This window comes from Alternaria hordeiaustralica, assembly GCF_023758085.1.
Source record: "Alternaria hordeiaustralica strain BMP 2776 chromosome Unknown scaffold_18, whole genome shotgun sequence".
Lineage (NCBI taxonomy): Eukaryota > Fungi > Ascomycota > Dothideomycetes > Pleosporales > Pleosporaceae > Alternaria > Alternaria hordeiaustralica.
Genome location: NW_026056790.1, coordinates 209,913 through 224,102, shown reverse-complemented (window position 1 = coordinate 224,102; position 14,190 = coordinate 209,913). Strand labels below are relative to the sequence as shown.

Here is a 14,190-nt window from a genome sequence, read left to right as displayed (position 1 = left end):
TCTACATGGGATTGGTCCAAACTGGCCTGTTGTTTGTCCAGTCAGCCTGCAGGGCATCAATCTTCTCAATAAGCCCCTTGAGAATGAGTGCATCAGGTGTCCCCCTCTCCGCTGCCTCTCTCTGCGCAACCGAGGTATATCCATCCACCAACTTGTCCAAGTATAAATCTACCAATCTGAAGCTGTTTGTAATAGCCGCCGCATTCTGAGTACGCATATACGTATTCCACTTTGTCTGCAGATCCAGACTTCGCCAAGTGACCTGCCGACCGTTGATGGTCTTTGTGATTTGCGGCAGGTAAATCGTTTCGAGGTCGTTGAACATTTGACCGACCCGGTCTTTCTGGGCAACCAGCGTTTGGCTGATGAAAGGATCAATGTGGTAGCGGATGGCAGCGATGGTGTCTTTGACGTATTTGAAGAGCTTTGTACCGTCGCCCGTATAGGTATCGAGCGTATCGGAATTGCGTGCGTCACTGACGCCCCAAAGACCTTCTTTGAGGTTGTTGACTTCACCGTCGAGAAGAACGAGCTCGTTGCTCCATTGGTTGGTATGGCTGGGGAAGACAGCGCCAACCCAATCGATGGCGGACTTGGTCACACCGTTGATAGTGATTCTTTCTGCAACTCTGATGTCGTACCAGAAGCTTTGAACGCACTTGCAAAAGTTGGTACTTGCTTGTGGGTTGTAACAGTTGACCTTGGTCAAAGCACTAGACTTTGTCGGCTTGGCGAACTTTTCGAAGAAGTTTTTGACCATTTGGAATTCCAAGATATGCTCTGTGGCGAAGCGTCCTGTGTTACCGGCAGTGGGCGTTGCAATCTGACCGAAACCCATGTCAAGACAGTCGTTGTAGTTGTTGTAGCCATACGTCGGTATATTTGGGAGTACCTGTGCAGGTGAACGTCAGCGAGGTCAACTTATAATTGCAACGGTTCGCCAAGGAAGTATAGTCTACAAAGCCCAACCTTGAAGACTCATGTAAGGTGACTTACGGTCAATATGGTACCAGAGGTGTGGAAGTCAGCGCTAACGATGACCATCTTGCCACCGAGTTTATCGGCGCAGAACTCCTGGGTTTTGCGATCTAAACTTCGTGCAAAGACATGATTGAGGGTCAAATCGCCAGACGCACGCTTTTCCAGAGAGCTACTACCGTCCACCACATGTGAAAGCTCTGAACACGCAGAACCTTGGTTATCGGGGCTTCCTCCAGGGCTGGGGCACAGCAGGTCCTGTAGGGGAATGTGGAATGGGGGACCCCAGGGTGTGACGCGTTTGCCAAATCGATGTACCGCTGTGGCATTGTCCGCAATTCCCGAGTGCTCATAAGGGTGGTAAAGAGGATGAGTACCGTCGATCGACGTGAAACCACGCTTAGTAGGCGCGCCTGATTGAAGGTCGGGACATTGGCCACCCTCAGGAAGACCGACCTCACCAGATCCTGGGAGATCCCACGTCTTGGTGCCCCAACCGAATGCTGCCGGAGTACTGACCTGCGCATATAACTTTGCGCCCACGTAGAAGCCATATGTCCATGGACATGAAGCTTCGGTGCTCTTACCAGCTCCAACCTCCATGCGAACATAGCCATCAGCAACAACTCCGGCCGTTGCGGCTCCAACCTTCCAGCTGTCATCAAAGCGAATACCAAACTCTGCGATGGCCTTGAGGTGGGCTTCAGCCTGACCTGAAGCTAGAACAGAAGCGTAGAATTGAGGTTCCAACAGGCCGTTTTTGTCGCCCGTCTCTCCAGAATCCAGTTCCTTGTCAGCCTGAGGCTCGTACTCCTCGGAGGCGGCTGGATAAGTTTGCCTGACGTCCCATTCCGCAAGATCGATCTTGGTTTCTATCTCCGCAGATAGTGTGAGGCCAGCGTTGAACTCGCCAACCACGCGGACAGAGGGACCGATAGTGACAATGCCAGGGACTCGGAATGTTGCGCCTGGGAAGGGAAGGGTAAGAATTGTCTTTTCTCCCGACTCGTACGAAACCTTGATCATGGCTTCGAGAGTGAATACCGCAGTGACCTTACCACTGTTGCTGAACGTAAGGTACGACTGGCTCAGGTCAAGAGAGCCGCCTGGATTATCGAAATTGAGCTTCGTGATGAGGGTGAAACCAAAACTGGTGGAGATTTCGACATCTGTGAGAGCCTGAACCAAGACATGGGCATTGAATTTGGCCGGTCCTGTGCCACACTCGACTTTGTCGTCAATGATTTTGGCGATGAATTGCTCATTCACGTCATGTGTGAACTCTTTCTCGATCTTGGGGCTGACCAAGTTCGTGAGCCAAGCAAGCACGTCGGATCCGAACCATCGCTTGTGAAGCTCTTCATGACTAAGAGCACCACCGTGATAGTCGTCTCGCCACTCCTCTTCAAGCCATCTCTTATGATTGCCGTCAAAGTCAGACAAGGAGCGTTTAGATTTACGCTTTGTGCTCGCAGCTGCGACAACGTTGTCCCAGTAGTCGTTCTTGTTGGAAAAGTCTATCCTCATCTGTGTATCACCAGAATCGCGAGGAACGCGCCTGAAGTTGTAGTCGAAGGTCAGATCATAGACCATTGGCATATGTGACGCTCGCTTCCGAAGATGGTGCGGAATCGTTTGATTGACAGCAGGGACCATGTGTTTCGCGACGGCATAGCGACCGGCTCCACAGCCAGCTGGCGTTTCCAGGATGGTACCGGGTACGCCGTGTCCAAGTCCGATGTTTTGACAATTGTTGTTCTCTGAGCCGTCAATGCAGAACATCTGGATGGTTTGCTCTTCTTCACTCGGCCCGCCTTGGCAGTTGAACAGTTCCCAATGAGAGCCATCGCGTTTATCGAGAGAATGTTGCAGTTCTTTAGGCGATGCAAGCACGACAAATTGAAATGCAGCATTGGAAGGGTCATCGTCGGTCTTGTCGCCCTGTCCACCAAAGGTGTCGTCCACATTGAGCTCAAAGTCCGTATCGACGTCGTCCCCAGTCGGTGGATCGCTAAATAGCCGATCCAGTGGTACCGGAAGGAACAGTTGTTTACCATCGGATGGGTCGCAACAGTAGACTCTGTTTCTTTCCAGACGAGGGAAGCAGGATTGCCCAAAACCATATGGGCTGTCCGTGAGTTGCACTTGCTTTCCGACCGGGCAATGGTTGTCGAAGCAAGATCCTGGCTCTCCGTACCACCTGCAGTTCTTCCAGTTTTTGGCGTCTTTCTTCGGGCAGCAGTATCGTTTCTGCATATCGACGTCAATCGCTTCGAGCCAATCAACCAGAGCATTATCGATCAAAGTCATCGCGTCCGCAATGTCGGCGATTGTACTCAGAAATGTGCCTGAAAAGGTCATTGTCGTGTCGTCGCCGTTGCAATCCTTGCCGACGCCTGCCCAGTAGCAGTCATGACCCTTAGCCGCAGGTGACTCGCAGCAATATGCTTTGTTTCCGTCTTCACAATACTTCCCATCACCCCACTTGTTCATCTGCAGCAGTACCTCATTGTCATGGCAACGGCCATTACATGGAGGTGCTTCGCCGCGCCAGTGGCACTTGTCGGGATCTGGTGCACTGGAAACTGGACAGCACAGCTGGCTGTCCTCGCCTTTGGACCTGCGCGTGACAGGCTTCGCACCACCGCATGGTTGCTGTTCAATTTTGAAGAAACCAGCCTTACAAGTACCACCACAGTCAGTGACATAGCAATCAGGTACGGTCGCATCGTCCCAAAAGGAAGCGTCATCGGCAGTCATCGCGAGGGCTTTGACAGATTTTGGAGACACGACGGCGTTGAGAGCGTCCAAATCATCCGTGTCTTGATCAATGGCCCAGATGAGTAGTCCGCCGAGGCCTAGCTTGTTCGCAAAGTCGATCTTCGCCTTGAATGTGTCTTTGTCATCATACGACACCCATTGGTCTTGGTTCCAGGTGATGTACTTGACTTGAGCCTCCTTGTCTAAAAGCACAAAAAGCGGTTAGCCTATCTATCACATGTGCTGGTTTCGTCGTGGCTGCTTACCATAGTAAGGACTGATCTTGTGCTGTTTGATCACTTGTTGAATCTCTTTGTATGTCAAAGTTCCTGAGTTGTCGGAACAGGGACCAGGAGATGCTCCGCCCTTGAAATTGCAGCCAGGTCGGTAGCAAGAGGGGTCTGATAACTGGAAACTGCGACCATAGAACCCCAGCCCGAGATTGAGCTTCTCTGGTTTGATGTCGTTGCGCCAGAAAAGATCCAAGGCTAACTTAATCTCGGTCAAGTTCGAATGCCCATATATATGATTGCCGATCGGGTTAGTTGAGTCCCAGATCTAGACACATATGTTAGCATTTGCTCGAAATAAGATGTTGACATGATCGCTGCATCCGAAACCCAGACCAGCTTACAAGCAGCTTGTGGGAAGGGCAATCCCACAAAGGTGTGTCACCTCTTCAGCTCGGCGTCTGACCTTCCGACATACACGATTGCAGAAGCGGGAGGCAAATATTTGGCTTGACTTACTCCATGAAGATCATAGCTCATGACGTTGACGAAGTCGACGTAATCCACAGCTTTCAGATCAAAATGCCTCAGATACCAGAAGCTAGTAGGAACAGTGAAGGAGACAACATAATGCATGAGCTGCTTGTCGTTCTCCTCGTTAAGTTCCTTCAAGAACGTAACAAAGTTCTTGCCGTCTTCAGGCTTACCCCCTCGATCGGTTGCTCCAGGATACTCCCAGTCGAAGTCTACACCGTCAAAGGCGTACTGTCTCATAAAAGCGAATAACTTTTTGATGAACAAGGCGCGGTTCGCAGCGGTGCTGACCATGTCGCTGAAGACCGGCTGAGTTGCGGTGCCGTTATCGTTGAAGGTCCAACCGCCAAGAGCAATGACTGTCTTCAAGCCGGGGTTCGACTTTTTGACATCTGTGAACTGCGAGAATAGATCGGGGCTAAGGTCGTCCATCGGAACCAGATCAAAAGTGCCGGGCGAAATGTAACCGAAGGAAAAGTAGAGATGAGTAAGTGCGCCTGTTGGGATATTCTTGAAGTCCTACGAATAAGATAAGTATGTTGCACTCGCTCTTGGCTGGTGTGACGTACCATGCCTTGACATTTCCTGTCATGTGCCCAAGCTTCGTAGTAACCGATCACAACCTTCTGGACATCGCCGCCAGAGCCACCAGAGCCTGGCTGCTCACAATTGCTTTGGCATTTTGGTTCGTCTTCGGTACCTTTGTCGCAAAACTTCTCGGTCATGCCGCAAAAGCTGTGGGGTGTTAGCTGGTATCATTGAGAATCTTTTGACTAGCATACCCAAATTCTGAACAACAGACATTGAGCGGACATTTGGCACCAGGTATCTTAGCGTCTCTGCCACATTCTGCTTTGGCATCGCAATTTGACCAGCAAACATCGTTGGGACTTTGACCGTTTGTGCCGCAATATTCTTCACCATAGTTACAATATCCGGTAGCCTTTGGGCAGCAGGCTCCGTTCTTGCATGGCTTAGACTCAGAGCATGAATAGTCTTCTTCAGCTCTTGGCTGTAGAGCCCGTCGGGCCAGATGCGGACAAACAGGCGCACGTTCTGTGTGCTTTTCTTTCGCAGAATAGTCGAACGGACTGGACTCAAGTCAGCTGCGGATGTACCGCTTCTAACAGTGTTCATCTACATACTGAGTTGGATTGACGCAAGTTGGTGGCGCGTGAGATCTCTTGTGGTGAAATCGAGCGTGCGACTGATGCGCTGTAGCAGTGATGAGCAGCACACAGAAGACAATGGCCCACCGTGCGAACGCGGAAGTCAATCTTGACATCTCGGCGTCTGATTCCACTGAAAGCAGTAGGAAAGAAACCAAGATCAAGGACTGGAAAAGAGCGATCTCAGAAGCTCCGTGGGAAAATGGACTCTGTCTATCTTACCGGTACCCACAGCTCAGGTACGTTGGCATCAAGGTTTCCATCTGGACCTGCCGTGGATCCAATGGACGCCTGAATATCAGCGGTCATCGTGGCGGCGAGTAGTAGGCGTGCAATTCGCGCCCCTGCATGCATGGCCTGGCCAACGGGCTGAAATTTCCAGATTTGTACTGGCAGAGATGCCGCGGGAAGTTTACCATGCGGCCCAGATATGACATCCCATCTAAATTTGCGCTCTACTGCATTGGCGCCTTCGGGGTCGCTCGCTAAGACATCAAGAAATGATATCAGCTTTTACTTGGGCATTACCTAAGTAGGAAGGACATAAGTCACGCTGACTGGGTGTCAGTTGCCGTCCGGCGGTCTCGACTGCAATGTTTAGTGAGCTATCATGTCTTCAGGTACTTCCGTTATGGGAGCAGTTTTCAGCGCGCAGTGCTGAAACGTAGAGGCCGTTCCCAGCGCCAGACGACCTCAGAAGTCTGTCCTTCTTGCCACAGAAGTGCCGCTCAGGTCAGAATTGCCCAGGGCTGAAGCGCGGTCGTACTATCAAAGCAACCATGACAACCTTGGGGCGGGGAGGAAAATTGAAGCGGTGGAGATGACAAGGACATAACCCCTAAACTAATGCTGAACGTCTGCCGGGCGTAAATATTTGGCACCTTACTGCAGGTGATCTTCCGGCTCCGAGTGGTGCCAAGCTTCATAGTTCGTGCTTGGCATCAGGCCTTCCGTCCGGATTCGGGCCGCGCCCGCCGCATCTTCAGGGCCCGCTTTTTAGCCTGTTACTGAACTGATTTGGGGTCTAACATGTTGCCAATACTCCACAAGACTTACACGACCCACAGCGGCGCCGGATGGATGATGAGAATGGACCCTTGAGATGCAGGTGCCGAGCGATCAGGTGCCCCATGCAGTGCGGCTGGCTGTAGGGCATGCCCAGGTGCTTTCTTGCCCCGGTGTAGAATGCGGTTGAAGCATCCTGCATCGTCGCTCTTGGTTGCAGTCATTCCTGTGAGTACGTCTTTCGTGGACCGTCGCAGACTTCCCACAGGACGATACTGACTCTTACACAAGAATGCGTTCGCATAGTCCCAGAATGTTGCTGCGGCTTTTGCTACCCCTTTGGTATCTCCCATCGACAATTGCGATACCCTTCTTCAGTAACAATACTATCCCATCCAATCTGACCAGTGATTGTGCGACGGCCCTTCTTACAGACGTTGAACAATGTCCTCCTACCGTTGCTACCTTTGCTATTGGATATTACTACCCTCCCTCCGTGCTGGAAAAAGCATGCACAACCGCCTGCGTTACTGCCCTTGAGCAGTACGAAGCAAGCATTGCCACAGCTTGTACCGGGCAAACTTGGACGGCATACGATGAGATTGACGGTGCACCACTGGACATAATTGCCAATGTTATGCGATTCAACCACGATCTTGTTTGCCTCAAGGACGCGGGTCGCTGGTGTAATGTAGTTGCGGTTGCTGCAGCCATGCAAGCAGATCCAGGACGTAGGTAAACCGATACTCCAATCCCAACATTATGCTAACCAGAACAGAGAGCCCAATAGGCTGGGACACCGAGCCACCAAGCGGCGTGCAAGCCTCCGGACCCTGCGATTTGTGTTTCATCAAAAATCTGCAGAAGCAGGCTGGCAGTCCGTACTACGACGGAACTCAGATTCGAGAGAGTTCCTTGTATGAGTCAAAGACATCAAGCTGTGGTGTGACGGGCTACCCGTTGTCCATCTCGTCTTTACCCTTCCCGCAGTGAGCATACATATATATATATATGTTCGCAGCTCCACACTAACTCTATACAGGCTTCCAGTCGCTAGTCCCACACCGACATCGACGATCTGCAGTGGCAAGGAATACGACATCCAGACCGGCGATGACTGCTACAAGATATCCAAATCTCAAGGCATAGGGACTGCCTGGCTGCTTTCAGACAATTCTCTCACTGCCTACTGCGCCAATTTTCCACAAAATGGCAAACTGTGCATCAAGAACACATGCAAAGTCTATACAGTACAGCCTGCCGATACCTGCGAGATCATGGCTAGCTCCAATAATATCACCATCGCGCAGTTGAAGGCCTGGAATCCGGTAGGTGCACAGTGCGCAGATCTCGCTTCTTTATCATTATTCTGACACTCTCAGATCATTAACGCTGGCTGTCACAACTTATACAAGATGAACGGGACTTCTATTTGCGTGTCCAATCCTGGCGTAGCATATGTCACGCCCCCAGCTATGCCTTCTCTGGCGCCAAGCACAGCCGTCAGCGCAGCACCCGTGCCTACCAATGCGAAGGACGAATCGAATCGACAATGTGGGCAGTGGTATAATGTTGAGAGCGGAGACTATTGCAACCTCGTGACACTGAGGTATGCGATAGCACTAGCTGATTTCGCATTTCTGAACCCATCCATCAACGCGAATTGCACCAATCTGCTGCTAGATATCAGCTATTGTGTAGCGCCAGTAGGAGACAGTGAGTGTACTGATACGCTAGATGATCGAAGTTTGCGGCTGACCAACTGAAGTTAACACCTACTCTGGACGACCTGGCTACCATACTCCCGGTCCTTCGGGAGTACCATGTAAGTACTTCACTTGGCACTCTATGCGTCGCATACTGATTGTGACCCTCCAGTCACCAAAGTCACGTTTACGCCCACTAAGCCCGCTACGATAACACCCTCGCCCACGCAGCTGAGCCTTGCGCTTGATACAAGAGACGATTGCTACCAGTATTTCGAGGCATCACAAATGGAAAGCGACATAACAGGAACTCTTTATCGTCACCAATGCGATTTGGCTGCAGATATCTACGGTGTAGAGATGTCCGAACTGCTTACCTGGAATCCCTCACTCGGGAACGACACCGAAGCGCCTACTTGCAGCTTCGAGCCTGGAGTCCGCTATTGTGGAAGGTTCTACTTCGAGCCCCCAAAGGCCGAGCCCGAAGTAGGCCCATCGCTGGAATTTCCGATCAGAGAAGGGTATGATACGAACTGCACTGAGTTCAGGGACGTGTCTAAGGATTTCACTTGCGAGGATGTTCTGGCTTTGTTCGATCTCACCTTGGCTCAATTCTTCAAGATGAATCCGGCCGTAGGCTCAACGTGTGCGAATCTTTGGACCGAAACGGCATATTGCGTCAAGTCGCCCAATGCCCCACCGCCCGCTACGAGCGTCACTTCGACCTCCGTTGCCCCGAGCAGTACAGTTCCACCAGGACCTGGGGCACCAACGCACACTGGACAGCCTGCAAACTGTGTTCGATGGCACATCGTCGAGAAAGGGGATGATTGCTCGATTCTCGCAAACAAATACTTCATCACCTTGGAGCAATTTTATGCCTGGAATCCCGCCGTGTCGAATGATTGCCGTGACAACTTCTGGCAGGGATCGGCATACTGTGTGGGCACTTCAGATTCGATCAGCGTGAGCAGATCGGCTCCCCCGCCGTCGCCTACTCCCAGTCCTTTCGTCATACCAACGCCAAATCAAGCAAACAACGCGATCAAAGAATGCAACAAGGCTGCTCAGGCGCAAGAAGGAGACTGGTGTGCTGTAAGTCCACGTTATCCGGTTCTGCGTCGCTTCAAGACTGACTCTAATCATAGTTGTTTGCTGAACGAAACGGAATCACCGACGCGCAACTATATGCGTGGAATGCAGCCTTGGATAATGGCAATGCTTGTGGCACTTCTTTTTGGAAGGATTACTGGTACTGTGTCGGTGTAGCCGCGTAAAAAGACATGTACAAATGCGATGTGCTACACTCGTCTCTTGTAATGTTGTTCTTGGGGCAACGTTGAGCTGTCTGCGCAGACGATGCGCTTCATGGTAGCCAGAGATCATACCTCATTACGCCTTACATATATATCGGAATGGCTGGTACCGCCAAATGAAGCCTCCCATTTCCATATTTTTATTTCCTCGGACAAGTTTGAAATGACGGTATTCTGTTGGTGTCGGAAGATTCTCGTCGGCCATCGCTTGTTCAGTAGTGATTATCGCACTGAACTGTTGTATATGAAGCCCCGTCTTCTTGAAATGGAATACACGTGCCCTGTGACTATCTTTGGAGGCCTACACGTTAGCATCTTTGAAATCACTCGCCGCGCTTGCGCAACATAACCTTGCATCATCATAGCTTGGTGTGATTGCGCTGCAGCGAACGGGCAGACCGTTAGTCTGTTCCAAGGTTCAGAAACCCTGCTAGCGCCTCGGTGCTCCCGCGTACTTATGTACTCAACAGCGTTCCCGCAACAATGGTGCGCTCACTCCCCTACCTCAGTCGCGTCATGGACAAACTACCACAAGAGCTGATCAACCGCATTGTGTATTTCGCAGATCGGTACCCAGACCAGGAACAGCGGGCTTCCGCGATAGGACAATCTTTCGAGCCCGATAGTTCGCCATCTCAATTTCCTCGCCTCGCGATCCTCAATCGCACTTGGAAGGAAGCAGTTGAGACCATTACATTTCATCGCCTAGGCATCAAAAGCGATGAGGTGGAATTGCTCCAGTCCATCGTAACAGGAAACCGCCGCAACTATCTTTCCTGGATCAGTTTCGAAGCGGAATTGCCAACATATTCGGAAGAAGCATACGAACACAAGGAATCACGACTTGATCAACATGCCAACAACGAGGCATTTACAAAAGCTATAAGCGAACTTTTCACGGTGCTGCGAACCTGGGAAGACAACGGTGTGAAGAATGGAGTGCGGCTTACAATTGCGGGAGCTACGTGCCCGACCGACGCTCGGGAAGTGGATGAGTTCGAGATTGAGCATGGTCTCAGCAGAGATATTCAGTCCGCTCGTTGGGCAGAATCGTACCTGCGCCTTGTTGAACCCGACAATCTACCTACATTGTCTAATCTGCAGCACCTCACTATCGAGCGCACCGGCGTGCGAAGCCTTGCACCAAGCGTTGCACCAGATTTAGCAGTGGCAATGCCAGAGCTCAGGACAGTGGACTGGGAGTTTCCAGACTACGAGGCTGGTTCTGACGCAGGGTCGGATCAGGACTCGTTGGATTCAGACTATGATCCAGAGTGGGAATCGGCGACATCTCCCAAGGCGCGCGGTGAGGCGCGCGCTGAATTTGCTAATAAGCTCTCGCCGACACATTTCCGCTCACTCCATTCTGCCAACATTGTCTTTGTACACTGCACCCCTTTAGATCAGAGGTATACAGTTCCGAGCATTGTGCCAGAAGGCTACACATACGACCCGTTCAGTTCATCAATCCGAACCTTCTCACAATGTCTTACAACCCTTACCCTGAGTGCGCACGTCGACCCTACGCTATTCTGGCCATCAGACGAAAACGCGACGCCACCGTCTTGGCCGCACTTGAAGTCCTTCGACATCACGTTTGACATGGTCGCTCCATCAGGCAAATGGTACTTCACTGGCCCAACACCGGCCGACGATCCCCACGACGACCCCGTGCGCGGCATTGTCGGGAGTGTCGATACGCGCGAGTTCAGCTGGCATGACTTCCGGCAGCACCCCGACCCAGAAACCTTTGATCCTTTTCTCGGCGCGCTCGCAAAAGCCGTTGATTGCATGCCTGTTCTTGAGTCCTTCATGCTTACGTCTGAGATGACGGGTAAGACGGGGAGACTGCACATTTCATATCACGCGCCGGGCCAGAAAGCGGAGTGGGGTAATGAAGGACCGGAGGATGAACAGCACAGGAGAATTTACTACGCTTGTGAGACGGGAGTATGGGTGCCAGAGCCAAAGACCTCTGAAGGGCTGAAACGCGCAGGAATGCAAAAGTATGGCGGGGAGGTTATCGAGCGATACTTGGGAAGCCAGTACTATTGAATGGGATTAGATTGAATACGCACGAAAGAACATACACCCCATTCAAGTGGGGCATCATACACCTATGTCTACAAAGCCCAATTGTTGAAAAGGCTGAGGAGGCCACATTGCCTTGACAACCCACAGAGTGAAGGTCTTACGGTGATGTAGGCTTCAGGGTACCTGTTCAACTTTTCTCTTGAACGGGATGTAAGTATGGACGCGGGTATGGATTTGCTATGTGATGTGGAGCTTGTATCAAGTGTATAATTTGTTTTCTTTCCCATTCCTTCACATACGACCATAGGACACTGAGAATTAGGCTTCCCGTCCGCTCAGCCATATACAAGCAGTGTACCGGCGGATTAGTAGTTAGGTGGGTGACCACTAGCGAATCCCCGCTGTTGTATGTTTTTGCTCTTTTTTGCCCCAGATCTGAAATGGCGACTCTCGAACTTACAGCTCTCTTTTTGCTCGAATGTGGTACGCGGGCGTGTAGTGCGGATCATCACGGTCGGTCAAAGCACACTAATGGAGTTGCGAGTCGAATAAGCTGCGCAGTTGATTTGAGTTTCATGTGTACTCTATGATACATGTTAACTAAGGTTGTGACAAAGTCCTAACGGTGGGTGTGTAGGGCTCGTTTGAACTACATGCGTAGATAGCGCTGTAGGCTGCGGCAAATATGGCAGTAGTGAAGAGCTTTGTTGCGATATATGCCCAAACCAAACGTTGTTTGTTATTGAGGTCGACGTACGCTCGGGCGGCATGTCGTCGCTGTACAGTCGTGGGTTTGAAGACCTCTGCCGTCACGTCCGCACCACCAACGTGCGGGTGTCGTGGAATCGCTAGCTCGTCCTAGAGAAGCAGCTGTCTCGGCTTGGGAGTTTGTGTGGCTATCCATAGAGTAGCTCTTGCTGCATGTGTCCTCAAGTCTCTCCCTTCTTCTCTCCCTGCGCATCGAAGCCGAGGCCCTCTAGTTGGCGTATGAGCTCGTTGATCTTGATGACCTTCTCGAACTGCTCCGGTAGCAGCTTGTCGCCCTTGTCCTTCTTGTCCTTTAAATCCCTGGCCTGCCTCAGCTTCTTGGTGAGCTTCTTCGCTTCCTTTTCCTTCTCAACCTCAGGGTCGACAACCTTCTCAGCCTCGGGCTTCGCGACCTCCTTCTCTTTAATCTCAGCCGGTTTGCCTGCTTCTTTGGGCTCAGCAGAAGCTTCCTTGTCCTCATCTTTCCCATCACCCGCAGCGGCGGCTGCCTTCTTTCTAGCTTCCCTCCGCTTGGCGTTCTTATTCGCAGCTGGACTCGATATGCTAGTGGGCTCCTCACTCTTCACCGCCTCGGCACCTGGCACACCCGCCTTTCCTCTGTTGCGGAAGCCCTCAGCAGTGCGGTTCTTGTAGAGTTCGACATCTTCGGGTGGGCGGTAGCCTGGGCGGACTCGGATTTCTTTGCGCAGGGTGCCGTCGGGACGGACGGATGCGGGGATATGGCGTTCGCCGGATGCGGAAGTGGTGATGCCGGCTTTGGAGATTGCGGGAGTCTCTACTGAAGGCATTGTGTCGGTCGCGCCTGCGGTGAGGTGGAGTGGAGGTAGGGTGCGCCAGAGGATGTCAGGCAGTCGCAACGGGCCGGGGCACACCAATTGTCCAGGTGAGACCTCGCCAGGTCTTTGCAGGCGTCTGCGAGGAGATTTGAGGAGTTATCGGTGCGTGTCGTAGAGGTTGAGCTGGTAGCGGTGGTGGGGTTGGAAACAAAGTTCACGTCAAAGCGGAAGGCACGACGGGCCAATTAGCGCAGCGCAAATCCCCGTGACGCGAGAGCTTGAATCTTGTCGACGAACCTCAGCCTTTGACATCGCCAGTGAAGCACCACCACATCCCTCTCCACCGTCAACCCAGCCCTCTCGACACCTTCAGAATGTCTGGCGTAAGTGAATTGATCGGATAACGTCTTTGAATACCCGCTAATGGTCCCGCGCAGATGATCGGCACCGTCTACAAGCAAGTCACTCCTCGCGCACACCTTCGATCGAACGAGACTAACCATCGCCTGCAGCGCGGTCCTCCGCAGCAACACTACTATGTTGTTCGCCGTCTTCGGCTCCGCCTTCGGTCTCCAACTGTAAGCCACGGCATCCGGAAGAGGGACCTGGGGAAAGGAGAGAGGCTGATAGCAGTACAGGGCGTTTGACACAGGCTCAGAAAAGATCTGGGACGGTCTCAACCGCGGCGTACGTCAGACGGCTATAATAGGAAGGGCATTCGCTAACACAAGTCACAGCGCCAATGGAAGGACATCAAGCAGCGCTACATGGAGGCCGCCGAGGACGACGAGTAGGACATCAGCCATACCTCAGTTCGAACATGAAATAGACACTTTCTTACGGTTCTTTGGAGCGGACACTGTACATTGTGGTGTATACTACAGCATGCGAAATACCAAGGCGCGATGTGACCT

The 14,190-nt window shown here is 51.9% G+C and overlaps 5 protein-coding genes across 5 annotated transcripts; 3 read left to right on the top strand and 2 right to left on the bottom strand.

Moving 5' to 3' along the window:
• Position 1: 1 nt before the first annotated feature.
• J4E84_007796 (uncharacterized protein) lies at positions 2 to 5,227 on the bottom strand (the record flags this gene model as incomplete). Its single annotated transcript, XM_049390376.1, has 5 exons — positions 2 to 892; positions 997 to 3,941; positions 4,005 to 4,296; positions 4,488 to 5,021; positions 5,072 to 5,227. 5 exons carry the CDS (start codon positions 5,225 to 5,227, stop codon positions 2 to 4), a joined length of 4,818 nt encoding a protein of 1,605 aa, XP_049241836.1.
• A 2,161-nt stretch (positions 5,228 to 7,388) lies between these two features.
• J4E84_007795 (uncharacterized protein) lies at positions 7,389 to 7,669 on the top strand (the record flags this gene model as incomplete). Its single annotated transcript, XM_049390375.1, has 2 exons — positions 7,389 to 7,407; positions 7,455 to 7,669. 2 exons carry the CDS (start codon positions 7,389 to 7,391, stop codon positions 7,667 to 7,669), a joined length of 234 nt encoding a protein of 77 aa, XP_049241835.1.
• Positions 7,670 to 10,181: 2,512 nt separating this feature from the next.
• J4E84_007794 (uncharacterized protein) lies at positions 10,182 to 11,753 on the top strand (the record flags this gene model as incomplete). Its single annotated transcript, XM_049390374.1, has 1 exon — positions 10,182 to 11,753. One exon carries the CDS (start codon positions 10,182 to 10,184, stop codon positions 11,751 to 11,753), a length of 1,572 nt encoding a protein of 523 aa, XP_049241834.1.
• Positions 11,754 to 12,661: 908 nt separating this feature from the next.
• On the bottom strand, positions 12,662 to 13,288 carry J4E84_007793 (uncharacterized protein; the record flags this gene model as incomplete). The annotated part of the gene is made up of 1 exon (XM_049390373.1): positions 12,662 to 13,288. The coding sequence occupies one exon, from the start codon at positions 13,286 to 13,288 to the stop codon at positions 12,662 to 12,664; it is 627 nt and encodes a 208-aa protein (XP_049241833.1).
• A 425-nt stretch (positions 13,289 to 13,713) lies between these two features.
• Positions 13,714 to 14,070, top strand: J4E84_007792 (uncharacterized protein; the record flags this gene model as incomplete). Its single annotated transcript, XM_049390372.1, has 2 exons — positions 13,714 to 13,818; positions 14,014 to 14,070. The coding sequence occupies 2 exons, from the start codon at positions 13,714 to 13,716 to the stop codon at positions 14,068 to 14,070; spliced, it is 162 nt and encodes a 53-aa protein (XP_049241832.1).
• Positions 14,071 to 14,190: the final 120 nt, after the last annotated feature.